This window comes from Cuculus canorus, chromosome W (assembly GCF_017976375.1).
Source record: "Cuculus canorus isolate bCucCan1 chromosome W, bCucCan1.pri, whole genome shotgun sequence".
NCBI lineage: Eukaryota > Metazoa > Chordata > Aves > Cuculiformes > Cuculidae > Cuculus > Cuculus canorus.
Genome location: NC_071440.1, coordinates 16,370,334 through 16,398,002, shown reverse-complemented (window position 1 = coordinate 16,398,002; position 27,669 = coordinate 16,370,334). Strand labels below are relative to the sequence as shown.

The 27,669-nt window shown below is 40.8% G+C and overlaps 1 protein-coding gene across 2 annotated transcripts in view; it reads right to left on the bottom strand.

Annotated features, from left to right (window-relative positions):
- Window positions 1–8,610: 8,610 nt before the first annotated feature.
- Window positions 8,611–27,669, bottom strand: part of LOC128850256 (E3 SUMO-protein ligase PIAS2) — a 40,798-nt gene continuing 21,739 nt past the window's right edge. Inside the window, exons 4-13 of one of the 2 annotated variants that reach the window (XM_054053258.1) lie at window positions 27,450–27,540; window positions 23,127–23,261; window positions 20,494–20,599; window positions 19,790–19,863; window positions 18,773–18,933; window positions 18,047–18,180; window positions 17,439–17,610; window positions 12,158–12,297; window positions 10,421–10,458; window positions 8,611–8,796 (exon numbers count right to left, since the gene is read on the bottom strand). In XM_054053258.1, the coding sequence (XP_053909233.1) occupies window positions 8,611–8,796; window positions 10,421–10,458; window positions 12,158–12,297; window positions 17,439–17,610; window positions 18,047–18,180; window positions 18,773–18,933; window positions 19,790–19,863; window positions 20,494–20,599; window positions 23,127–23,261; window positions 27,450–27,540 (1,237 nt within the window). The remainder of the gene's footprint in view (window positions 8,797–10,420; window positions 10,459–12,157; window positions 12,298–17,438; window positions 17,611–18,046; window positions 18,181–18,772; window positions 18,934–19,789; window positions 19,864–20,493; window positions 20,600–23,126; window positions 23,262–27,449; window positions 27,541–27,669) is intronic. The other variant, XM_054053259.1, reaches the window with a different exon arrangement.

Here is a 27,669-nt window from a genome sequence, read left to right as displayed (position 1 = left end):
ATGCTAAAACTATTTATTTATCGCCAAGTACAGCTATTCACAGTTTGTCTTAAATGTCTTAAGAATGATTGGAAAATTTAAAACTTGCTTTAAAAATTAATTCCAGACTATAGTGCTGGGCAGGAGATCTACCAGCTCAGTTGTTAAAAAATTTCTTAGTCATGAGGACTGAAGAAGATGAATGCAAATAAGGACAAAACAGCAAAATGGAGAATTTTTTCACCTTGATGACTTGAGACCTATTTTGACAAAGCAGGGGAGTTTTGCAGCCTTAGTGGTATGTTTCTGAGCAAATGTGGGTTTTGAAGTACAGTTTCATTCAGAGTGCTTGTCAGCCATGTTGTAAGTTCTAAGATAAGGTATGGTGAGATCCTGTTTGTATAAAATTTGCATCCTATAGTAAATGCATTTATTACAAAGCACTAGAGGACTTGGCTTTCTTGTGCCCAAAGATTGCTTCAGTGAGCATATGTCCTTTTGTCTCACTTTGTGCATGTAAACTGCAATCCAGTTCAGTCAGTATACACAGTAATTGGAAACGTCAGTCATGTGAGGCAGAGAAGGCAGCAGAGCTTCTGAAAGATGTCTTGGAAGTGAGAGTGAAGCCACTTGTCACACGAGAGAAATTCTTCTTAAGTGAGGAACCATTGTGGGAATAACGTCAAGAGAGCTGTCTGGAGGGACTGTCTAATGCTGCCTGGTTGTGTTTTAATGTTTCAAGCTATTACATTCTGGTACTTCAGTCATGTCACTGCTGCAGTTGGTAACACGCAGGGTCATTAATCCAGCAGCGACTCATGTCTCACTGTACCCTGTGACCCAATCTAAGAAATGGTGATCTAATGGGGTGGACCCCTTTGGGCAAGGAGTGTTAGCATGATGCCCAAAACAGTCCTGTTACTTCCTGGCCTCCAAAGTGTTGCATCCTGCAGTATGCCACTCCCTCTGTCTGCACTGGTTTTTGCTATCTAAATAATAGCTCGCGTTAGCCTGTTTTAGCACTTTGGTGACATTATCCAGTTTTTGAAGAGCTGTAAAATTTAATGGAATAATTCCCCAGGGGATGAGGTCTGAGGTGGAATGTGGCATGGGGAGGCAGGCTGTCACACTAGACAGTCAACTCATTTTACTAAAACCTTTTATCAATTCCAATATGCTGTTGTTGTTCCAATACACCCTTTTTACCCACAGTTATCATTGTAATAACAGTCATTTGAAACATAACCCCAAAATTAATCTTGATCCAATTCTTTGAATCCTTATCTTTAGTGTGTTCCCTGAGTCCCATTGGATTTTCTACTCAGGCTTCGGTACCCACTCAGTTGCCATGTGGTGAGCAGCTGGGAATCATTGTTCCATGGTCCGTGAAGCAGGAACCTTCTTAATCCATGAATAACGAATCCAGGGTCCTTTTCCAGCTAGCTTCACAACTGTGAATGTAGTTAAAAGTACCTGATATGGTCATTTCCACCTAAGAGTTAATGGTTCCGAGAACCAGGACTTGATAAACGCCCAGTCTCCAGGCTGGAATGGATGTGCTGGCTTATCAAGCTCTAAAGATTTGTTAACAGTCACAAATTTCTGCAATTCCTGGAGAGTCTTTCCTAAAAATATCAAACAGTCATTAATGTCCAAATTCCCTTTAACAGTGACATCTCCTGGGACATATGGCATCTGATAAGACCTCCCATACAACATCTCATATGGGCTAAGGCCTCCTCGTAAAGGTGGAATTTGAATTCTTAATAATGCTAAAGGTAGAGCTTTTACCCAGGTCACAGAGGTTTCCTGACATATTTTACTCAACTGCAATTTCAAAGTATAAATCATTCTCTCCACTTTCCCACTAGACTGAGGCCTATAAGGCATATGAAAATCCCAGGATATTCCCAGAACACTGCTTAGCTGTTTGATTACTTCTGCCACAAAATGAGGACCTCTATCTGAAGACATTCCTAAAGGCATCCCAAACCTTGGAATAATTTCTTTAAGTAAAATTTTACTACTTCTCTTGCGTTATTGATGTGAGCAGGGAAAGCCTCTGGCCAGTTTGAAAATGTATCTACTAAAACTAGAAGATATCTGTATCCTTCTTTTGGGGGTAACTCGGTAAAATCTATTTGCCAGTAATTTCCAGGGGAATTTCCTTCCTTAACATTATAGCGACTTTCCTGTACCTGAAGGGGGCCTACAAGAAAGCTGGGGAGGGACTGTTCACAAAGGCTTGTAGTGATAAGACTAGGGGCAATGGGTATAAACTGGAGAGGGGCAGATTTAGATTAGACATAAGGAAGAATTTCTTCACTATGAGAGTGGTGAGGCACTGGAACAGGTTGCCCAGGGAAGTTGTGGATGCCCCATCCCTGGAGGTGTTCAAGGCCAGGTTGGATGGGGCCTTGGGCAGCCTGGTCTAGTGGGACGTAAACCTGCCCATGGCAGGGGGGTTGGAACCAGATGATCTTTAAGGTCCCTTCCAACCCAAGCTATTCTATGATTCTATGATTCTGTGATTCTCTAACAGTTGTAGCAATGAGGATATCATCCACATACTGTAATATTGTTCCCCCATCATTTTCTTCCCCAAAATTGTTGAACTGTTTTTAAATCCTTGGGGTAGAACAGTCCATGTATACTGAGTTTTTCTGCCAGTTTCAGGATTTTTCCATTCAAAAGCAAAAAAGCTCTTGACTTCCCTTTTCAAGGAGAATGCAGAAAAAGGCATCCTATAAGTCTAGCATTGTAAACCAACCCTGTGTTTCAGTTAAAGCTGTTAAAAGAGTATATGGATTCACAGCCACTGGACGTATGTCCTGAACAATTTGATTCATTGCTCTGAGATCCTGTACTAAATGGTAACTCTTGCCACTTGCCTTTTAATCGGTAAAATCAGGATAATATATTTTGACTCACATTCCACTAACAACTAATATTTCAAGAATTTCTGAATTACCGATACTAACCCAGGCTTCGCTTCCAGTTTTAAAGGGTATTGTTTAATTCTTACCAGAACCAATCCTGGTTTCAAATCACCTCTTACAGGTTCTGCTCACTTGGACCTCCCAGGTATCTCTCCAGCCCACACTGTCGAGACCACAGCATCTCTAGCCTCTCGAGGGATTATTTTCCTTGAATGTTGACATCCTATAATAATAAAGCATCGCTTCAATATATTTATATTCTGGTATATAAACTTCAACTTCCCCTTCTCCAAATGGTATTTGAGCTTCTAATTTTTCAAGCAAATCCTTTCCTAACAATGGCTTTGGGGAGCCTGGCAAATACAAAAACTTATGAGTTACCCACTGCTTTCCTAATTTAAATGTCAAAGATTTAAAAAATGGTCAGCTTTCCCTGGCTCCCATCGCATCAATAATGCTTATATTTTATTATATTTATATTTTATTATATTTATATTTTATTATATATTTTATGTATTATTATTATAATTTTAAAGTGTTCAATACAGAATACACAGCCCTGGTGTCCACCAGAAATTCAATTTCCTCTTCCCTCAGCTTGATTTTAACCAGAGGTTCTGCGGAAAATTCCTCCGTTCTCCTTTAATCCTATTCTACAGGGAACAGGGGATTCAGAAGGGTACCTTAATTCAAAAGAGGGCATTCCCATGTCCAACACCCCTCCTATTTACATTAAGCACACTGATTTTCTCCTGGCTGTACCCAGACTTTCCATGGTAAGGGGCTCCAACCTTGGCCCCTTCCCCTGTATCCTCCTTATATCCTCTTTTTCCACGAGTGTTACCTTCTAGCACTGCTATTAATCTCTTTTTCTCTCCCCGTTTCTGTATGCCATTCAAGTAGCACACAGTAACTTTCCCAAGTCTTGTGCCTCAGCTTCTTGAAAACAATAGTCACTGTTCTCTGTAAAACTCCTGATGCCTGCTTTATGAATCATCAAACACTTGCATAATTGCCCTGATGTCTTTTCAGTCAGAGCCTTGCGTTTTAATCATTCTCTCAAAACCTCTAGCTGTCCAATCTGAATTGTCTCTATAATTTCCAGCTGCTGACTTCCACTTGTTCAAATCAGTAATAGAAACTGGAAATAGAGACTTTTATAATAAATCACTGGTTCTTCATTTCCCACAGCCTGACATAAGGGAGTTTGTATAACTTCTCCCTGTTTACCTCTCATTCGCCCCGCTATCGGACCGAAACCTTCTGCTCCCATTAACAATCTACCACCCCTCCTTGCAATGATCCTGCACCCATATTAAAACAGGTGATTGCTGACAGATCACAAACAAAGCAAAACAGATCGCGGTCTCAAGATCTTAAACAGAACAAATCAGCAAACCATGTCAAAGTCAGTTTAAACAGAACAGGTCAGCAAGCCATTCCAAAGTCAGTTTTCCAAACTTAAACCAGTTAGGACTCTAACCCTTCACAAAGATGATCACAGTCAACATTCACACAAACAGTTACAAACGGAGAGTCCCTCACGCAGACAATCACATGGACAATGACAAACCTCAAAAAAACAAAACCAAAATTGTTATGTACTAAATTGAGGCCCAAACAAAAATACCAAATATCAAAATCCAGATTACCAAATATACCAGAATACCAAGTTGGGGACTCTAACCCCAAACCCAAATTAGGTACCTTTCAAGCCCAACCCTGCAGGGCTTTTGCCTCTGACTGACGAGCAGGCAACCAAACGAAAATCCACAAAGGGTGTTTTAATTCTTACCAGTGGAATCCTTGTTTCCAAGACTCGGTCTGAGGGGGTGGAGTTTCCCCCTCCCCTGAGAAGTTCTCGGTTGCTGGGCTGCTGGCTGGAGCATCCTTGACCCCCACAGATCCAAAATCCTGAAAGCAAGTCCAATTTGGGGGGCCAAAATGATACCAAAAATGCTGGCAAATAAACTCTTGTTTTGGAGATTGTTTTGATTGATTTTTTGATTGTTTTGATTTGTTTTGGAGTTTTAGAAAGCAAGCATCCTTTATCAGGCTTGGGCAACATGTGGGAATGATCTCCATTGATCATCTGCAGTGAGACAAGAGCTGATTACAGAATATATTTCCCATTTACATGCATATGTATACATTTTCCCAGAAATCTTATGCATATTCTATTACTTTCCAAGGACTAATTTTAATGTTATGAAACTTCATAAGAATCAAAACTCTTGCTAATTTGGAGCTGGCTCCAGCTCTCTGCTTGGCCTTGTCTTTAAGATAGGAAGAGAACTCCAAACAGAGGTGACTACAGAAGAAGAGAGATCTGTTTGGCACAGATCATACTGAACACAAATATGTTATCATCATCAAAGAATGAACAGTGTCTGGAAAAACTGTCTAAAAGAAAACATGCGTTCAGAGGGACATTATGTCTAACTTTCAAAAACCACAACTGCTTTGACAAAACTTAACTCTACTTTAGCTTAAATCAAAATAGTCCACTTTTTGTAATAGTAACTACTTCTTGTATCAGTATAGAGCCCTTCCTCTGGTCCTGTGATTTGTTTGTGTGTCCCATTTCCCTCCTTCCTGTTTAAAAATGCACTTCAAAAGTGTCCTGTGACATCGTGACACCAAGTTTACTGGTTTCATAGGCGTGCTTGGAACTCCTCACACAGTAAAACTGTAAGAAATGTCATGTATTTTAGAGGGGGCTTCTTTGCCAAAGTACTTTAGTGTGGCAACTGCTAAAATAATCACTGATGAAATAAAAGATGTTTAACTTAAAGTCTAAACTGGCAATTGAACTTCTTAAAAGAACAACTGACACGTTTGTGTGGCTGTTCCCCCCCTCCCCCAAGTTTCTATAAGTCTTAAAACAATTTCAAAAAAAGACCCATTTTCCAAGCATGAAAAATCAAAATGAAGTATAAGCTTATACTTGGTAGGACATGTGTTACACTGTGCTCTCAGGCACATTAATATCCATATTCTGCAAAACTTCCTCTCTGGTTCTTTGCCAAAGCTACTGTTGGATCTTGCTAAAGCAGTGATCTAAAGATGGAGGGAAATATCAGTATTCCTCTAAATTAGTAGTTAGAAGTGGTTCTATTGTAGCAAAGTCTCAGTTCACAGGCAGCAGCTCTTCATGGGACTTAATGCTTAGCAGGGGATGACACTGTTATGAAGATGAGGAAATGACAAAGGAAACATCTGTGTATCTTTAGTTAAATGTAAAGTTCTGTGCTGTCAGACTAAATGTTGAGTTAGCCTAGCATCTTGTTCATGACAGTGTCTGAAAGTGAGCACTGAGGGAAGGGAAAGAACAAGGTAAGCTGATGTAACACTTCCCCAGTTGCTTTTGCATAACTGCTTTCAGAGGCTTTCTGGGGCAGAAGTGGTTTCCTTGAGCAGTTTAGTAACCCTCAATGGATTTCTTTATTGAAGTTGCTCAGTCTCCCTCTCAGTGTAATACATCAGTATCCACGACACTGGTACAGACTTCCACCAAGCTAGACAGGTGAAGAACTTCCTCCTCTGTCTCTTGAATCCGACTCTTGCTAGCTTCAACCGATGCTTCCTTTGTGTCAGAAATGTGCATGAGCTTTTTCTGATATTTAATTATCCACTGTGTCCACATTGCTTAATTTTTAGCCCTGTCTTCTTACTGCATTGCTGCTCTTTCCCTTCAGAAGAGTCCTAGCTTGCTAAGCATGTTGTTTTGTGTGGAAGCCGGCTCAGGACTTTGGTCATCTGTATTCCCCTTCTTTGCAGTAACTGTTTTTATAATAAGAGAACCACAACTGCACATGATATTCAGTGGATGGGTGGGAAATAAGGGCTGGCTCTTGCAGTATGACTTTTACTACATGCTGGTTGTCTGTGCAGGATGGGGACTTTGCATTAGCCCCATAAGCTTTACTTTCCTTCTGCAGTTGGTTTGAAGATATATCTTTAACATAATCCACTCAAAGCAGTAGCTAGATACTTTCATAGTGGAAACAAAGAGATAAGAAGTCATCTAACCTTTTTTCAAGATTTTTCTCATATTAGAAGTTCTTAGACACTCTGATGCATTTCAGAACTTGGTGAAGGAAAAATAACTGAAAAACTCATCTAGCTCATCCTCTACAGTGGACAGGCTTGCTTAGAGCAGGGCTAGAGTAGTACAGGCCTCAATTAAGTTGCAACCCTCAGTCCCCTCTCCACCCACCACTGCTAAAGTAAATTCGTTGTCACCTTGTAGAAGGCATAGCAAATGGGCAACATGACTGCACTGCAGTACTCCAACCCCTTGATACACATCATCCACAAACTCAAGTGAACTGAAGGATTTATGCATAACAAAAGTTTAGTAATTACAGATGTAACAGAGAAGAAAGATTGGATGCAATATTAAGACAAATACGTGAATTGAAGACTGCTGTGAAAGATCATACGAAAAAGGCAATGAGGAATAGTAATGCAGCATAAAGGTGGGAGTACAGGGCAGACCAGAGTCACAATACATCCTGCTTCAATATTTCTTATCCAGGTACTTCGTTCAAGTACTGTAACAGTAATGGAAGGCAAAAAGCACCAGACATCTGATTAAAGAAATAAGAAGGAAGGAACACAACATCAGGAAAAACTGAAAGCTGGTAATTAGGGAAGGAATAATCTCAAATAGTTACTCAATAGAAACACAACACTTGGAAAAAGCTGCTATGTCAACGTATATAGACAATACCATTACTCCAGCTCTATGGAAATGACTTTATTTTCCTGGACTGCAACCTCTTCCACATACAGTACTGCCAAGGTTATCCTTGGAGGTGTGTGGGGAGACGCTGCCTATGCACAACAAAGCAGCAGATTCAGGAATAAAACAGGAGGAAGTTTTTCCCTTCAAATTAGAAAAGCTATGATTAGGAGGCTATGTAATGTGGAACACCATTAAGCCCTAAACGCATAGTTCCATTTAGGTGGGAATACTGCAGCTACAGCTTTCATCTTCCAAAAAGCAACTGTGCATAATTTGGAGTTTCTGGTGGTGGGAAGGTGTCAGGACAGAGATCGTATAATGCAGGGTTTGCATAGATAGTTTGTCCCCTCCCCAGCCCAAAGAACATTAAGAGGAAGAAGTCACAGCTTAGAATTGTGCTGCATTTGTGAAAAACATGAAATCAGGAGGAATAAAACCCAAGCAAGAGACATACAACACAAGTCATGGCTATTTCACAAAGCTTCTTGTCTTAAATGAAGTTTATTACAGGCCTCAGTGAAAATATTCAAAGTTCACCAATACATACACTTCTGCACCTTTGTCCAGGTTGTTCTAGAGCAGTTAAGTGCCTTTTTTATTAAAAAACGGGTTTGTTTGTTTTTACATTATTGCTGAGTTTTACAACAAAATTAAAAAATGTTTTTGGAATCCACCCAGCAACAAAAAAGACAGTTTCCCCAGAACAAGCTGAAAACATAAAAGCGTGTTCTGAAGGGGCCTTTTCTATACCAGCTATCTAATGAGAAAAAAAAAAAAGAAAATAAATCCTATCACTTCAGTTCCTAGTATAGATGAATTCACTCCATTTTCCAAAAGGCAAATCCTTTCAATAAATATCAGAATAACTTCGAGGTGCTGAAGTTCCAGATACAAGTGGCAGCAATGTGCAGTTTCTCCTAGAGTCCCTTGCTGCCCCTTGTTTCAGTCCAGTGAGATGATGTCAGGAGCACCGCCTCCACTGCTGGTTATCACTCCTGTCTCACTCCTGCTGGAGGAGCTAATGCACATGCGACTCTCGTGGTGACTGGTTGATGTGATGATGCTGCCAGGTGTGCTGCTTGTTAAGGTTGAGGTGAGACTATCCAAAAAGATAGGAGGACAGTACTGCTTGAAACAAACAATGAAGAATGAAGAGACTAACTGCATGAGGGAAATGTATGCTCTGAAGATACATCTTCCCCTACAACAAGCACAAAACACATTACTAGCAGAACTTTGTTAACACATGCATAGCAAGAACCAGAGCTCTGCAAACCAGCAAGTAACCAGAGATGGTAGCCATGAGCCCTTCTCCGTCATCCTCCCTGAGTTTTTTTTTTTCTTGCTAACTGGTTAGCTTGAGCATTTACTAGCACATTAAGAAACACTGTCATGACTACATAATGATCACAAAAAAAACCCAAACATTCAGCATTTGGAGGCTGTTCACTGCCCATAGCTACTGGGCACAACTGCCTATTTCAGGTTCCTTTCATCACAAAAGGTAGCAGAATGCTTTTTGCTACTTCAATGGAGACTAGAATAATTTCATCCCCTCAATTGACAGCAGTTATGATCAACATTTTCATAGCGTATACCTGCAATGCAGGTATCTAAACATTTTAGCAGTGATAAATGAGCCCTGATCAAGTCTGATTAAGAAAAATTAATAAGTTGATTTTAACTTTCTGAAGTGGAAGATAAGCCTTCTCAAAGCAGAGCTGAATATTCAAAGCATTCGAAAACAGAACAAGGTTGCCAGGTGCCAAAGATGATGATAAGACACTCCTCATGCATGCACACACACACATTGTTCAACACATCTTACTTTCTCTTACCCTGTGGACTCCAGTATTGGGCATATGTTTGGAACTGAGCCTGAACTGTTTGAACTGTCCAAAGTGGACACTTCATAGCAGCATGCCTGCTTCCAGTCTCCCACATGAACAAACTTCTGTTATTCCCACTTTTGGCAGTTCATATCTCAAGGTCAGGCACAGAGTATTGCAAGATGCAGTAAGTGGAAATAAGTCAGTCAACACTATAGTAGAGCCCTATTACTGTTGTCTTCTAGTGACAGAAAGATGAAACAGAAGGTCTGCTTCAGATCCTCTTGTCTTAGTTAGAGAGCCAATATACCCTCACATTTCAAGGCTCTAGTCTGTCTGTTACAGTAAGAATCATTCTCCCTAACTGTGTAAAGTTTAAGTTTCTAGGGAAGGAAAACCGCTATCTAGTTATTTTTGACCTACAAAATTTCCATATAATCCAAAGGCAATGGGGTTTAGGTGTTACGTGGAGGGATTTATTACAAAAGTGTTTGGTCATGTGCCCATCATGTTAATACAGATATTTTTTTTAAAACTTAATCTAATATGAAAACCAACAGAAACAGCAGTCAGTGAAGTATATTTACAGAGCTTAACCTAGCCTACAGGTACACAGTATGAACTAAGAGTGTGAAGTACATGGTGGATGTATTCAGATTAGTGCTGTGCAAGTATCTGCTTTAGGAAGGCAAGCTATCAATAAAGACTGAGTTTCCATGCCTAGTAAGGCTAAACTGAATCCTCCCTTAATGCACCTCTGTCATCACCTCTTGTTGGGAAAACGGATTTTCCTGGTCTGTGGTTAGGTCTAAGCAAGTGGACTGCAGACAGTACAGATGATGACAGCACCGTGATAGTTACTTGAGCAGTATGTCACAAAAAACAGACTTAGAAATTAACCCCATAGCAGTTCAGAAAGATACCTGTGAATCAACTGGGATTAGCGAAAGAAAATCCAGACCTAGAAAGAAGAGAATAATAAATTGATGAGTCTCTCGTGCATAGACAACAAATTTAAGGAATTTTTGTGGTCGTAGAACAGATTTTGCAATTGTTACACAGTTTCTAAATGAAATATACCACTGTGACACCACTCTCAATGACTATTTTAGGCAGCAAAATGAGTTATCTGGTACAAGTGGCTCTTTTTAAGAATGAGAATGACATGATGTATTATTCACTAGATATTGCAGGGTGTTTCAATGTGGTTGCTTAGATAGAGGTTGCCATTTGGAGCTGTTGGCTCATAATACAAGTTTCACTACATATCGTACCTGACTTTGCCAAACTGGGACATGAAGAGTGTCATCACATTAAAGATGCTGGAATGAAGTAAAATCACAACATGCACAAGTCCAAAACCAAGCAGCAGGTTTCTTCCTCCACCCACGGGCAGCCAATAAGGAAACATTTCTAATATCATCCCCATTTTGTGTCTAGACAAATAAAAGGAACTAAGAGGAAACTACAAGTAGTTCAATATATATCCTTTAAGAGCACTGACAGATCGCATCCATCTTATACACTGTTAGCGTGTAAGCATTTACAGCAAGATGTTTAAAATTACAAAACCAATGAGAAATTAGGGCCTTTTCTGGTTTACCTTGTGTTTGCTATGTCAACAGAAAGAAATGGTAAACTTCCTCCCTCCCTCTCCCCTCATCTCCAAGTCTGTTCTGGCCAGTGTCATCTTTCCTCCTTTTCTCCATTAGGGAAACATTTTGAAGGAGATTTAAGCTCAGCTGTTTTACAGAACTGACAGCTTCTTCTGTTCTTGCATGTTCAAGAACTTCAGTTGATAGATACAGACAATATAGTTCTAGTCTTTCGTTCTCTCAGCTTACTCTCCTATCCAATTTGGGAAGGCAACCAATTTCTTAAGGGAGAAGTGGAGGGAGGGAGCAGTAAGGGAATCAAAATGGACAGAAAAATAAGGCGGAATGATATCCATCCCATTGCCAAACTGGTAGAAATGGAGACAGGCAATGGAGGAGGGTGATGGAAGTACAGGAGGCCAATGTGACACCTGTCACCACAAGTCACTATTTCCTGGGCTCTGGGTTCATTACAGCTGGCAAAGAGAACCCCCAGAGTCTCAATATACAATGTTCTTTTCAAGGATCCAGGATAGAAAACAATCAGTATCCCCATCTTTTGTCTGATATTTAGCAGCAGTGTTGAAGAATAAGTCATAGGCATTTAAGGTATGTCTAGGGAAAGAAAGTCAATAGAGGTCAGCTTACATATTGTAGCTCACCTTAACCTTTTTTATACAGTCTAGACAGAGCTAGCAGAATATCTCTGTCTAGGGTTGGGATGAGTCAGTGCCATGACACTTCTAGAACTTAAATAAGCAGCTACTCTCCCTCACATCTACGACATGTAACAATCGGATGCTTACACAAAGTTAAATTGAATATAGCAAGAAGGGCTTCTGGCTGCCATTCCCAAGTGCCAATTTGAGGCAATGTTTTTCACATCACTGTTGCGAATCTGAAACTGGAAAGACAGCCTGTACTAGACTTGTCTGGACATCACATCAGTGCAATACTGCATATAGTTTTGTTCCATTAAAAAAAAAAAGTTGATACTTCTCCAGTTTTAACCCACCCCACAAATTAAGGCTGTCAGAATACACATGAAAAATAGCCACCACCTACCTGGCAAGTCTGATGAAATACTGGATATTGGTGGATGATGGAATGGTACTGGGTAGTCTGTTAATGAAGGAGGAATAGCAGCAACATCAACCGCTGTCACACTGGACACTCTGACAGTAGATGGCTGATACATGAGAACCCTGTTTTAAACAGCATGAGAAGTTACAAACAACCTGGCTGTTCGTTACCAAAGAGAAATTATGCATCACTGGGCACTCTCATTCACAAGGTCACTATGTTACAACACAACCATAGCATGGCTACTCACTACACAGTATTGCACTCCAATTTCCTCTTTCATAAGAGTCTTCATAATAACATGACCATATCTTGCCTCTCAATAGCAGCTGTGACATAAGAGCAAGTTGGCATTAATACAAAGTACAATGCTGGAGTCATTTATGTCTACCATCCAAGGACAGAAATAGGTATCTGTGGAGAACCCTGGAGGGATGTGCAGGCAGCCAGAGCCAGAAAGAGAGTGCTCATTTCAGTTTCTCCACATAACTGTTCCTCAGCACTAATCTGTCACACCAAGGGCAGGGATGACCATTATTCAACACCTGGAGCACAGACGACACACGTGGTAATTAAATATCAATCCCAGTTTTACTCACAGCCTGAACCCAAGCTAAATTCAGCTCTCTGGGAGCACGCAACCAGTTAAAACCCTTCCGCATCCTCACCTTAATCATGGAATCATAGAACGATTTGGGTTGGAAGGGATCTTTAAGATCATCTAGTTCCAACCCCCCTGCAATGGGCAGGACACATCCCACTAGATCAGGCTGCCCAAGGCCCCATCCAACCTGTCCTTGAACACTTTCAGGGATGGGGCATCCACAGCTTCCCTGGGCAACCTATTCCAGTGCCTCACCGCCCTTAGTGTGAAGAATTTCTTCGCAATGTCTAATCTAAATCTTCCCCTGTAAAAAGTCCCTCTCAATCTTTCTTGTAGGCCCCCTTCAGGAACTGGAAGGTCACTATGAAGTCTTCATGGAGCTGAACAAGCCCAACTCTCAGCCTGTCCTCATAGCAGAGGTGCTCCAGCCCTCTGATCATCTTCGTGACCCTCCTCTGAATCAGTTCCAACAGTTCCTTATCCTCCTTCTGTTGGGGATTCCAGAAATGGACACAATACTCCAGGTGGGGTATCACAAGAGATGAGCAGAGGGGAAGAACTACCTCCCTCCACCTGCTGGCCACGCTTCTTTTGATGCAGCCCAGGATACACTCGGCCTTCTGGACTGCGAGTGCCCATTGCCGGCTCATATCAAGCTTCTCATAAATCAGCACCCCCAAGATCTTCTCCCCAAGGCTGCTCTCAATCACGTCTTCCCCTATCCTGTACTGAAACCACAGATTGCCCCTACCAGGTGTAGGACCTTGCACTTGGCCTTGCTGAACCTCATGAGGTTCACACGGGCCCACTTTTCCAGCTTGTTCAGGTCCTTCTGGATGACACCCCGTCCTTCCACTGTGGCAACTGCACCACTCAGCTTGGTGTCATCTGCAAACTTGCTGAAGGTGCACTTGATCTCACTGTCAATATCATCAAAGAAATTATCAAACAGTACTGGTCCCAGTATGGACCCCTGAGGGACACCACTTGTCATGGATCTCCATCTGGACATCAAGCCGTTGACCACTACCCTCTGAATGCAATCATCCAACCAATTTCTTATCCACCGAACAGTCCACTCATCAAATCTATATCTCTCCAATTTAGAGAGAAGGATGTTGTGGGGGACTGTGTCAAGGGCTTTACAGAAGTCCAAGTAGATCACATCCATTGGTTTTCCTATGTCCACTGCTGTGGTCACCCATCATAGAAATCCACTAGGCTGGTCATACAGGATTTGCCCCTGGTGAAGCCATGCTGGCTGCCTCTAATCGCCTCCCTATCCTCCATGTGCTTTAGCATAGCTTCTAGGAGGATCTGTTCCATGATCTTCCCAGGCACAGAGGTGAGGCTGACAGATCGGTAGTTCCCAGGGTTGTCTTTTCTACCCTTTTTAAAAATGGGCACAGTGTTACCCTTCTTCCAGTCACCATGGACTTCCCCTGAATGGTATGACTTGTCAAGTATTATGGAGAGTGGCTTGGCAACCATATCAGCCAGTTCCCTCAGGACTCTGGGATGCATCTCATCAGGTCCCATAGACTTATAATATGTTCAGGTTCCTCAGGTGGTCAGGAACCTGATCCTCCTCTACAGTGGGAGGGGCTTTACCCCCCTGGTCCCTTTCTTGATGTCCATTGACCCAGGAGGGGTGAGGAGAGCAGTTGACAGTGAAGACTGAGGCAAAAAAGTTGTTGAGTACCTCAGTCTTCTCCTCAGCTGTTGATACGAGGTCACCATTTCTACTCATCAGTTGGGGTATGCTTTCTTTAACCTCCCTTTTCTGGTTGACGTACCTGTAGAAGCCCTTCTTGTTAGTCTTTGCATCCCTTACCAAGTTCAGTTCCAACTGCCCCTTGGCCTTCCTGACCCCGTCCCTACACATCTGGGCAGTATCCCTATATACGTCCCAGGTTCTCTGTCCCTGCATGCACTGCCCATGCAGTTCCCTCTTGCTCTTCAGTTTGACCAGCAGGTCTCGACTCAGCAACACTGGTTAAATATCTGCCAGCTCTGTTCTGCTCCCTCATATGGACCATATCCTATCCCAAGGGGTTCTGCTGACTAACTCCTTGAAGAGCTGGAAGTCTGCTTTCCTGAAATTTAGGGTCATGACTATAGTCCTCGCCTGTCCCGTATCCCTCATGTCTGTAAACTCCATCAATGTGTGATCACTGCAGCCCAGGCTGCCTCTGATCTTGTCATCACTGATGAGCTCACTTGCATTGGTGACCATCAGGTCCAGTATTGCATCCCCTCAGGTAGGGGTGCCTATTACCTGGGTTAAGAAGTTATTTTCGATGCACTCTAGGAGTCTCATGGATTGCCTACAGCTTGCCGTGCTACTTTTCCAGCCGATGTCAGGGTTGTTGAAGTCCCCCAGCAGGATGAGAGCTTGTGAGCGTGAAGCCTCCTGTAGCTGCAGGAAGAAGGCTTCATCAGCAGGCTCTCCTTGATCTGGTGGTCTGTAGTAGATACCAACCACAAGGTTCCTTTTGTTTCCTCAGTCTTTTATTCTCACCCATAAGCTTTCAACCTGCTAGTGGTTATTCTTCAATGACAGCTCCTCACACTCTGTCCATTTTCTGATATAGAGGGCAACGATTCCACCCATCCTTCCCAGTCTGTCCATTCTGAACAGCCTGTATCCACTGATAGCCACACTCCAGTCATAGGAATTGTCCCACTGGGTTTCAGTGATGGCAACCTGATCATAACATTCTAGTAGTACGATAAGCTTCCAGCTCCTCCTGTTCGTTGCCCAAGCTGTGTGCGTTTGTGTAAAGGTACTTCAGCTGGGCTGTTGGTTGTGTCACCTTCTTAATGGAACACCCCTTATTTCCCTTAAGGTGTTCCATGGAAGTTTCACCTTTTGCCCAGTTACTTTGCAGCACTGTTAAAAGGCAACACCACAGGCATTCAGGCACCAGTCACATGCATAAAATCTTTCATTCCACCTCCAAGGCAGGAGTAAACACCAAGAGTCCAGCAGCTGCTCTGATTTCCTCCTTCCAGCCCACAAGCCTTGAGTGTTACCCACTCATATCTTCATCCACAGACTGCTGCATTGATGCATTTATGCTATTTCTGATTTCAGAAGCCTGGATTTCAGACCCCCCCCTTCTCAAGCACCACTTATACTTCATCTTATGTTGCTTTTGCCTGTAGTAAGACACCCCAGTTTTGCCAGATCTGCCACTCAGGCAACACTGTTTACAGAAGATAAGCTATTCCCCAGAAGCCTGGCTTTGACTTGGATTTGAAGAATGAAATCATAACATTTCCATATCCAAATAACAAGGAAAATGCATTGGTCACAGACACACAGGAAAACTCAGTTCTTCTACAATTATGGTTCCAGGTAGCCATCTCAGACAAACATAGGAGCACGGAAGTCTCTGTGGTTTCTGAAACTTCATGAAGAGATGCATTTGTAGCTGTTTTTTCTTATAGAAAGAAGAAATAGTCTCTTGCAGGACTCCTCCACAATCCTCACAACAAGCAAGAACGTTTCACTATCACTGATGAAAGTTGTTGAGACAACCAACTATTTGCTCAAAGACCACACATTCCTGTGGACTGGAGACACAGTACACCCGTTCATTACTTCAAGAGCTGGCAAAACAGAAGGGGTTTGGTTTTGTTACTATTATTTTAGTACAAGACATAAGACACTACTCAGACACAGACACACACCTCATGCATGCAGCAGGACTAGCCAATAAGCCATTACTAAAAGCTGATGCTTGGAAATGTCTTCTGGAGCAGTAACTGCTGGTAAGCCTAACCAGTGCCCCTCTCTCCCTGCAGGTCTCTTGCACCCTACAGACCAATAGCAAGAACTTTATGAAAACCATGAAAAGTAACTGCAGTCGAGTTGCACAAATTGAGACAGAGAGGAAAAAGCACAACAGTAAAGAAGCTGGTTAAGCCTGATACTGAAGTCAGAAATGACGACAAAGATGGGACAGTTGACAGAGGACTTGGGAAGCCGTTAGTTGTGCTAACCAAAGTGCAGGACTGACTGATAACCATGGCCAACAGCAGTGTCCAAGACACTCCAGAGTTTAACAAAGAGATGAAGGAAAAGCTTGTCTCAATTCAAAACAGCAAAGCACCTCCCTTCCAAAACTGAAAGGATGAATAAAACACACAACGCAGCCTCATTTCCTCGGCACCAGAGCAGATTAGGGATATGCTAATTTGCTTAGGGATATGATTTAGTAGTTGACAGGTATGGTTGGATTTGATGGTCTCAAAGGTCTTTTCCAACCTAGTGATTCTATGATTAGATAAAGGGTATAACAAGACAACAAGAGAAAAGCCTTTAAGATGACACTAACTTAGCAAGGGTGCATAAAGCTCTTCCACTTGTCATAATCTGCTTTCTCAGGAGAATCCTGTCCATTAGCTTAATCAGCTTCCCTTTCTATGAGGAAATATCCCTGCAAACATAGCAATAATTGGTGCAAGTCTTTTGTGAGATGTAAAACTAAGTGTTTTGCCTGTACAAAGGTACTGTATCAATACAACCTTCTGCAAAGAGGCATAGAAATTCTCCTCTTCAAGTGTGGAGCTGGATCCTGAAGAGAGATTACAAATCCATTTATCTACACATCAGACATTACAGAATAATAGCTAACTTCAAAACTGACAGACCCTTTGGTTGGGCTTCCTTGTGTTTCAGACATAAATATACACTTCCTTTTGGCAGGAGGATCTTCCTCTTCATCAAAAGAGCTTTCTATTGTCAAGTCAATAACGTCAACTTTCTTCTTGTTTACCTCATTGGCCACCATCACAGAACAAGGTTTGCTAACAACACTGGAACCTAAACAAGAAAATAATGTTTTTTAAAGGCTGTTGACATCTGCAGTTTCTATTTGCAATGGAACCAGTATCTCAAATACTGTTTTAACTCATCTTCCTAGCCACTACAGAGAATGTTACAGCTCAGGAACTGTTTTATTAGTATTCTTTATCATGTTGATACACAAGCTTTAACCTTCACTTATCAGTTTAAGGACCTAAAACAAGATCAACCTTTCATTTTCTTAACTACTACTATAAAGAGCAAAGGCAAACCCCACAAATGTACACTTTTAGAGATACAATCCCTTTTAAAAAAAACAAGTTTAAATGAAAATAAGTTGAGAAGTATTAACACCACCACCCCCAAAACAAACATCAACATCCATACACATTATCCCAGCTATAACTAAATCTCAGAGATTGTTGGTTTGCAACCAGTACCCAGATGTACATACTTTCTATTTTGGTGCACTGTGGACTTGAGACTTTCACAGCTTCTTTCTTAGGCCTCATGGGGCACCAAGAGCCATCTTCTTGGAATTTGATCTCATCCACATCTGAACATTCATTAAGGATTTCCATAAAAAGCCTGAAAAATAAAAGTTCAATGGTTTCAATTTTGATTCAAAGCGAATTTTTTTATTCTAAATTAAAAGGAGACAGCTGAAAAGCTAATGATGATCACCTTTGATCCACTCTCTTCTCCCTAGTCCATCTTACCTGAAAGTCTGTAAGTATAGCCTTCGCAGACATCAAAACCTAAGAGTATCCCAACCTACCCGTGTTCCACTCCAACATTACTGCAATTCATAATTTCCATACAGAAGCAGAAATCATCATCCTCTCAATCAAGTTTGATGCTTGTTTATGAGTTAAAGCTAAATTTTAAAGTTAATAGTTTCAGAGATAGGGTCATATAAAAGGGAGACCTATCCTTAGATGTCACATTTGGATTTCTCCAAAGAAAATATACTGAGGCTCAAGAGTTTGATGATACAGTTAGGAGATAAAAGTTTGTTACATGAGAATAGAAACTAACAGAGTCTAATGGTTCCTCCCAGTCTAAAGTATTTTGACAAAGAAAATAGCATGAAGTGGCTAAACCTAAAGTCACAAAAGCAGCTATCAAGTACATCATGAAAAATTTTAAGTAATTGTGTAATCAACAAATAGTCTCTTACCCATCTAATATTAGGCTCTCATAAGCTGCCTTTTTGTCACAGACAGGGCAGATCCAAGTAGGCTTCTTTTCATTCATTTGAAGATAAAGAGCAGCATCAAAACACTGCAGATGTGTGCAAGTAACAGCCCGGCATGGGATTGTCAGTCTCATTTTTCCCAGCTGCAGGAGATGGATTTAAAGAGTGTAAGAATAGAAGACAGACCTGGATGGCTAACACTGAAATCACAGGCAGTTGATGAAATAGCTGTCTCTTCTCACTACAGAGGTGCCCAGTACTAACTAAGGTCACTGCAGGCAAATCCACCCAATCAAAGCACATACAATGTACTAAAAAAAACCAATAAAGCCATCTTAAAGCCACTGAGTCAAAAATAGAAACATCAGTGTTCCTAGGATTTTACTTTTATTAAAAGACCTACTGAAGCAGCCGCTTTATTTTCTTTTAGCCAAATATTTCAAGGGTTTGTGAGCTCCAGTTACATTAGATTCAGAACGGCATAATATCCATTTTGACATTTGACTTAACAGACCAGTCACTAACAAAGGCCAGTTTCTACCCAGGAAGAGAAACTCCAAGGCAGCATTACCTTGTTACACGGCGATCAATTTTTTTGGTTGTTATAGCAGCTGGCAGTATAAGCTGAGCTCCTCCTTATCTTGGAGGTATTGAAGCTTTATTTATTGTGTCCTTTAATTACTGTTACCCTGCCCAATTAGTCTCAATGCCTCAATAGATGTGATTACTTCTTCTAAAGGCCTCACTATACACACAAGTAGTAATATAGTCAGAAACAAGTTGCAACTGAGGCATTCACAGTTCTAAATCATAGTTGGTTAAATGCTGCTATAATCAGGTGCTTGTAGATGCACCCTTCTCCCCCTTCTTTTATATTAATGAATCAGTATAAACCAAAAGCCAGTTAAGGTCCTGAAGCGGGGACTTTCAAAAGCAGCCCAACTCTGCACTACAGATGCAAATACAAATCTGTATGTAGTAATTTCCAGCTGTACTTACAGGACACATCAGAGAGACCCGCAGGCTGGTTGTGGCAATCTCACTATCAGGATCTGCAGTTAGTTTTTCTTTAACTATTAAAATAAATTAAGTAGTAATACACAGGCAACATTATTTAAAATGCTAATCTTGATTTGCCAGTATATGTACTTTGTTTCCAGCTATCCAAAAAATTAAGGAATCTAGGAAATTAGCTCACAGCAATATGAAACAACAATAGTTTCACTATTTATAAGCAAATGGTGAACACTGTGCTTCACAAGGTCATTTGAAGTGCAGCAGATACACCAACAGCCATAATTGTTAGTAGAGCAAACTCAACCCAGCATGTGAAGAGATAAATAAACCCAGCACGTGAAGAGATAAATAAAATAATTATCAGTGAGTAAGGTACAAAGACAATCTGCATCACGTGCAATTTAGGACATCTACCTGCACCTCACAGCGCACCACAGTAAGTGGTGCTCATGGCATTCCCATGAGAACATTCCAGATGGGATCTCTAGGTGTGCTACCTACCAGCTCAAGGACCCTCACTGAAATAAGTGTGTGATGCCTCAGCAACAGCAAAGGGAACCTTTGATACTCTAGGCATGGACTTTCTTTTCAAAATGCTGCAAATCCCCTAAGTATTACCAGTTCTAGTTTTAAAGAGCCACCAACCACCCTCAAAAAGTATGGAAAGACAAATTAATTTGACTTACTTAGTGCTCTGGAATGATCGGGGTTTCTAATACCTTTCATTTTTAACCTCTGCAAAAGCATAGCTGAAGTGAGCTGACGAACGAGATACACAGACATGGAGTAATTCTACAAAAAGAGCGATTAAAGATGAAATATTGATTTCATACTGTACTTCCACTATGACAACAGATTAGTATTGACAACAGTTTAGTTTTAGCATACAGTAAAAACAAAAAAATGCTGATTTTTTGCTTAAAAGTCATGGAAAGCACTGACAGATGGCTTTGTTACTGTGAAAGAGTCCAATACTCTGCCAGAGCAGTCAAATCCAGTTGTCTTACTCCAGTTGTGACTTAACGAAGACTAACAACTCCACAATCAAGAGAATCTGGGCTCTTTTCTTTGAAAGATGACTTAGACTGGTGACACACCTTCTCATACATGCAGTCTTAAGAACTTCTCACATCTGTCTCCTAAATCCTTCCCTTTTTTCATTGTCAATCTGTTAGCGGGGAGCTCAAAGACAATCATGTGATGAAAGAAAAGATGAAAGCTCTTTCAGGTGCAAAAATCATCACCTTCAAACAGCACACAACTGCACCAATTTCCTTGTACCTTCTCTTTAGCTTGCTCTGCACTTTTACACCAAGCCCCTTTACACCATATCCACTCCTCTGAGGCTGACCATGTTCCTTAGCATTTACTACTATTCCCTACTTCACACCACGTGCCAGCTTTTGTTCAGTGTTCCCTTTCTTCAAGGTCACTAATGAAGAAAAAATTCTCCAAGTTCCCCAGCTGCAAAATAATAATAGTTTCATCTGTATACCAAACACAACCTGTGACCTTATTTCCGCTCCCTGACAGCCACCTTCTTATGGCTCCTACACTGTCTGGGTACTACAAAAGAATTTTAAACAAGAACACCTACTTCCCTGGTCTTACCTAGATTAACAGATAAAGTTCTCTAAATGCATGGGAAAACACTAAGAAATGTTGTGGTTTTTTTTTTTTTTTCCTTGAAGAGTGGCCATACGTTGCACAGTTATATTGCCTACAGAATGAGTTCTATAGGCTTGCCTGACCAACTCTATGGAATTTAGTGCCTCCTTTGCTCAGAAGCCCCCCCGCTATCAGTCAAGTACATGTCAATAAGCCCTTCCTACGTGAGCCCACTGACACTCCACACTGTCCCCAGGGGTCTCATTTAGAGGATGAATAGCGACAGCTTGCTGTGCGACTTGATACTTATTTAAACCAAAGAACTCACTTTACCTCTCAGGCCAAGGGGGAATGCTGGGACAAACTCCTGTTCATCTGCTTCCTTGGCAGGGATCAGCTTCTTTGGCAGGGATCAGCAGGAGAGGCCAAGACTACACACAACTCTGCAGTCATTTCAAGGTTGTTGTGCTTCATGACTGGGAAGTGACAGCTTGGATCTTCCCCACCCCCATTTTAGAAAAAGCTTTGCTATCAGCACTGCCTTTCATTTATTTTCTGAGCATTAGCTTTCTCTCCAATTTCTTTTAAAAATTTTAGTGTATAAAAGTTTATACTGGAATCTAACTTTGAAACGTGTCTCTGGCTTTGAAAAAAAAGCAAGAGGTAAGCTACTTTGATAACTGAATCCAGAAGGATTTACACAGCTAGAGGAATAAGTAATTCTTGACTTACTTACCAACAACTATTTAAACCTAGCAAGAATTCAGAAATTCCTCACACTCTCCCTTTTAACTCAGTTCTCCCTCAAGCCACCCAAGCTTCCAGGAATACTCTTCATTTGTAAGAAAAACCCCACACTGTTCAGATATCCTATATTACAAACAAACACCACAGAAGTATGGTCCGGCCAAGCATGGTTAAGATCCATCAAACCCAGAAACAGCTGATACCAGCAGCCTGACACCTCATCAGTAAACCCTTCCTAGCAACCTGTCATCTAAGAGCTTTCCAAGCTGAAAATTCCATCCGTTTTGGTTTATTTACAAATGCAGTTTTAAATCACCTCAGAGAGGCCATTTTCATGTAAAAGAGAAATCTCAAAAGAATAAAGATAGAAATATCCATTAACCAGTTCTTCCTATGAAATAAAAATTGCTTTTGTAAAATGACTTAGCATTACTTGGTTAGAAAATACAAAAAAACTCAGAAGCAAATGCATTTCTCCACCCCCATAGCCTTGGTACATCTGGTCAGTTTAAAAATCCTTCTCCAATGGACAGTCACAACAGATACTGAGAAATATGCCTTAGAATATATGGCTACATAAGTTCATTTTTCACACCATCAGGCTGCAAGGAAGAAAGTAGGTTTCCTATTGTTATTTTGTCCCATCTTAACTGTTTTGTACTATTTACACCACAAAAAGACTTGTTATTTTTGACATGTATTTCAGGCAACCCCTAATTGCAGGCTTTCTAATGTGAATTCTATAAAGAAGTCTCTGCCACCTGTATGCAAATCCAGTATAAGTTACTGTAAACTATCATATTTCTAGAGCAAACTTTGTTTCCTGGCACTGATAAGAAGTTCAGCCACCTAATACTATACGCTTACTGGCATACACCTTGCCAGCAACATTAGGCAGTAGGGGAGAAGGAATGCTAGATGAGGTTCAGACAACTTTCTACATCCTACAGAACATATAGGTTACCTTTCCAATTTCAGAAGCCCAGGAAATGGAAATCTGGTTTGGCACTGCTGACGACAACCTAACTAGAGATGTTATATTCAAGGGGCGTCCATGTCGCTTCTGTTCAAGTCCATTTTTTGGCGGTGGAGCATATCCCTATGGGAAGAAAGGGCAAGGAAAGCATTACCAAGTCTCCCCACTGTACTTTGAAACCTGCCGAAACAGACTTGTTAAACAGATCTATGGGAAGCAGGTAAACCTAGAGGTTCTTGGCTGGAGAACAAATTCAACAATTAGTCTGAAAAATATCAGTCTTTGACAGTCTAATAACATAAGTCAAACACAATTTTAAAGCATTTTTTTGTTTTGTTTTTTTTTAAGTGGTTTTACAGAAGCATTGAAAAAGTGTAAGAAAGTGCAGTTTTGGTCCAGGGAAGTTCACTGGAAGAGTAAAAGGTAATGGGTTTTCTGTCCTTTTTTTCCCCCCTACCCCACTGAAAGAGAGTGGAACATCACAAAGACACAGCCTTAGTAACAAACACAGCAAGTCATGAAGTTAATTCAGTGTTTTGCACCCAGAAAACACTTCATTGTCTTTTTTTTTATTTAAGAAACAAGACTGTTCCAAAAGCTCCACATCTCCTTGGTGTCTGCTTTGCCTTGCATCAACTACATCTAGTCCCATTAGTAGCAGGTTGTCATCTGTACTCTGCCAAGGCCCCTGAAGGGCTGTACATGGAATACCAGCTGTATTTAAGAGCTAAAAGGTTTTGCTGCTGTCTGCAGAAAAAAAATAAACTAGATATTGTTTTCTCAGCTTTGATGAAGCATTTCATAACCTGGACAGCTTTTCTCTGTAGTTTTATTTCCTATATGTTTGCAAATTTAATCAGGAGTCATCCAGTTCCCTTTCACTTCTAGGCAAGTGCATACTCTCCAGCGTATTGTAAGCAGAACGTACTTGTGCTATGTGAAGGAGCACGTGACCTAACTGCAGCTTATTCATCTCACCCTGTATCTGTCACTATGAAAGCAAGCCAGTCTGTAACAGGAACTCTGAGAATCTCTGTTTTGAGCTTGCACAGACAGCCTGCAGTTCACTCATCTTGAAAACTCAATAAAAGATTGCAGCCCTATGTCTTGCACAGAACTGACTGCCAGATTTCATTTAGTTCAAGACAATGTTGTTCTATACAAGAAACTCTCCCAGAAAGGATATGCTGAAAAGCCAGACACGTGTTGTTTTACTCAGAGAAGCGCACACATTCACAGCCTAGTGCTTGGAAAAAGTTAGTTACTTTGAAAGATGCTAAGCCTGAAAATAATAGTAAAAAAAAATAAACAGCCTCTTCCACTCACCAGCTGAGTATACTTCAGGATAATCACTGCCTTTAATCCAGGGAGGACTTGACAGTTGTTACATCATTTCCTAGGTTTCCAAAGCAGCTCTATCACTAGTCCATATGTTTCACCAGACAACTAAGCCCTGGCTGTGCCTCACCACTGCCCTTTATTAATTTCAGACAAGACTCTTGCTTGCATTGACAGAATAGGGACTCGGAGCTCCTACCCTACAGGCAGGTCTGCTAGGCCAGAGCAGCAGACAGCAGTTGCTGAAGAACTCTCTCCACAATGATTTTTACCCCAGATGAGTGACCCAATAGCTATCAGGAGCCTTACCATGTGTGCTTCACAGAATACAAAGGCAGCAGATGTATGGGGACTGCTGACAATTTCACATTAAAAAGAATGAATGATTCGCCATTTCTTTAAATCAGACATAACAGCTGCAGCCATTTATAGAGTATATATACCAATTCTTTTGCTCTAGTAGGCCTTTCTCTACTATGGTGACTTCACAATGAGCTTGTTTGGATGAACACAATGTCCCTACAATATTTAGGAGTATTTCCACACATACTGTACCAGCCACAATAATCCTGCCGGTCTCAAACCTAAAATGAAGCTGCCTTGCTTCAGATCAGATTACATCTTGTACTCTTAGAACACTTTAAAATCTTTCCTTCCTAGTCTCCCAGGAGTTAAGTAAAGAGCACTTTCCCTATCACAACCAGCATTGGACTAGCACTATTTAGTTAGACTGTCAATTCTAGTGGTTAACAAGTGCCAAAGTTAATTGAGTCTTTAAGTCTTCCATGCTTCTTGCAAGCAGCATATTAGTCAAAGTAAATGGAATCTGCGAGCCAGAAAAATCTATCAACAGAAAGTATGATTGTTCTTCTATGTGGTTATTTCCAGCCTGCCCTGACATATTTGATTTTGTCCTTTGAAAGAGAGACCTGCAGTGGTCTATGGAGGTCTCCTGGGAAGAAAAGCAAATTACTTTTTTGGACTTCCACATTTTGTCTTGGCTACAAGAGAAGTCAACAGGAGAAGCACCTGCTGTAGTGCATCATGTATAAAATCCTTGTTACTTGCCAAGACACCAGGACACAATGCTCTACATTTACTCCTTTTAAGTCAGAACCAGCACTATAAGAGGAGGACACAGATAGTTGTAGCAATGCAAGAAAACATTGTGTTAATGTGAGTTGGCACAGACTGAAGCAGTACTGGCACACTAGCAGCATTTCTCTGAAGTTTCTGGTAAGGACTGCAGCCAAGGAGATATTTACAGACAGTTGCAGAGGCATGAATTTCTATACCAGAGAAAGACAAAAGAAGGCTCACCTAAGAGTTGTACAAGTTGGCAACAGAGACAGGCATCACTGATTAATTACCTAACACCAACACTACTGAGTTGGACAACAGTGGTCTTTGAGGAAGTTATCTTACACTTCCTGCAACAGAAAGGAACCACCAGAGGGGTGCAGATAGTGTTCAAATCCACAAGCTAGAAGAAAAAAGTGTTTGCAGGAGACTTAGACTATAGTCATTCAGCTCATACTGAAGGAGGAGAGGAAAAGTTGCAAAGACGATAGTAATTTAGTCACTTTCTCACCTAAAGTTTCTGCTGAACAGTTTAAAGAATCATCTTATGATGTGCAGGAAAAACTTACAGGTTTTAGAGCTAAAGCAAAGCAAGAATCCAAGATCACAAACAATTTTTGCTACAACTGTGACATATGTTAAGCACAAAATAGACACCATAAAATCACTTAGCAGGGCATAAACTGTATTAGGAAGACTGAGAACCAGCAGACATTGATGAGGATAAGGTCAGACTCAATTCTTTTTGGTGAATTGCTTAAGAAAAACAATCTTCAGAAGAAAGGAGAAAATCCTGCAAGTTTATAACAGAGAACATATCTGGCATTTGCAGAAAATACTGACCAGAAAATGTATGAAAGAAATCCTCTTACACACTGAAGACAGATAGAAAAACAGTGATGCAATGGTTAAAAAAGTAGGGAGAAAAGCAGCTAAGGAGTCTCATTTAAGATGAGCAGAGGCAAAACAGGAGTCATGGTCACATATGGCAGGAGGGAGGGTATAGGACATATCTGACACACCAAGAAGGTGACAAACATTCTGAAAAGGAGGTTTCACACCTCTCCTCACACAGCATTTTTTTTCCAAAACCACTGCTAAAAAAACCCCCAACAAACAAACAAAAAACAACTACACAAAAGACCCTCTGTACTACTACTTTTTCCATTATCTGTAGCTTATGGAACTATTTCAGAATGGATTGAGTAGGAGTTTATCCTTATTCTATCATACGGATATCCATTTTGGAGATTTTTCAAAAATTATGTGTATGCTTTTCCCTTTTTGTAAGTATTCAAGCCTTGAAGTGACCCTGCCTACATACTAACTTTTGCAACATCAGGCACCAGTAAAGTCTATGACTGCCAACGCTGTTCTGTTTCGGCATCAGCTAATGCTAGGAACCCTAAAATGTCTGTTCTTCATCCCCGCAATTATATCTACTCTAACAAGACAGATGCAGAGCAGTGTACAAACTTGTGCACAAGAAGGTGATACCATTCCCTAGTAACAAGAAGGAACTCAAGCCAATCACAGATACAGATAACCCAAACAGCAAGAGCTACTACCAATCAAGTTAAACTTAGTCTGAAGACCTATGAGGAGAATTCCTCACGTAGACACTAGTTTGTTTTTGAAAAATTTTGTTTTGTTAACTGCAACAGATGAGGTTTGCTATTGCATAATTAATCCATGCAATGGCTGTAACATGATTAATAGTAGTAATGGCTATCTCACACAGCAAATGTGCAAACCATACGCCTAACATTAGTAATTAGAGAAAATTTAGTGATAACAATAAACATCTTGATTGTTTTAGCAAGCTAACATTACAGAAAAAACCCACACACAGCATAAGACACAAAGAAGCCAAATATGTACAAACAAGCTTACCGGCAATGGAAATAGCTTCCCATTTACTTTAATACACAAACTATTAGGGTAATTATCTTCTTGAGGGCAGCTTGTCTCTGCTAGGCATAACCTATATCCCCCAAAAGAGAAAGCAGAATTTACAAGTGTTACCACAATTATATGTCCCTACAAACATCCAGACTTAGCCAATTTAGAAATTACATTAGCCAATTTAGAAATTTAAGAGAAAACTGTGAAA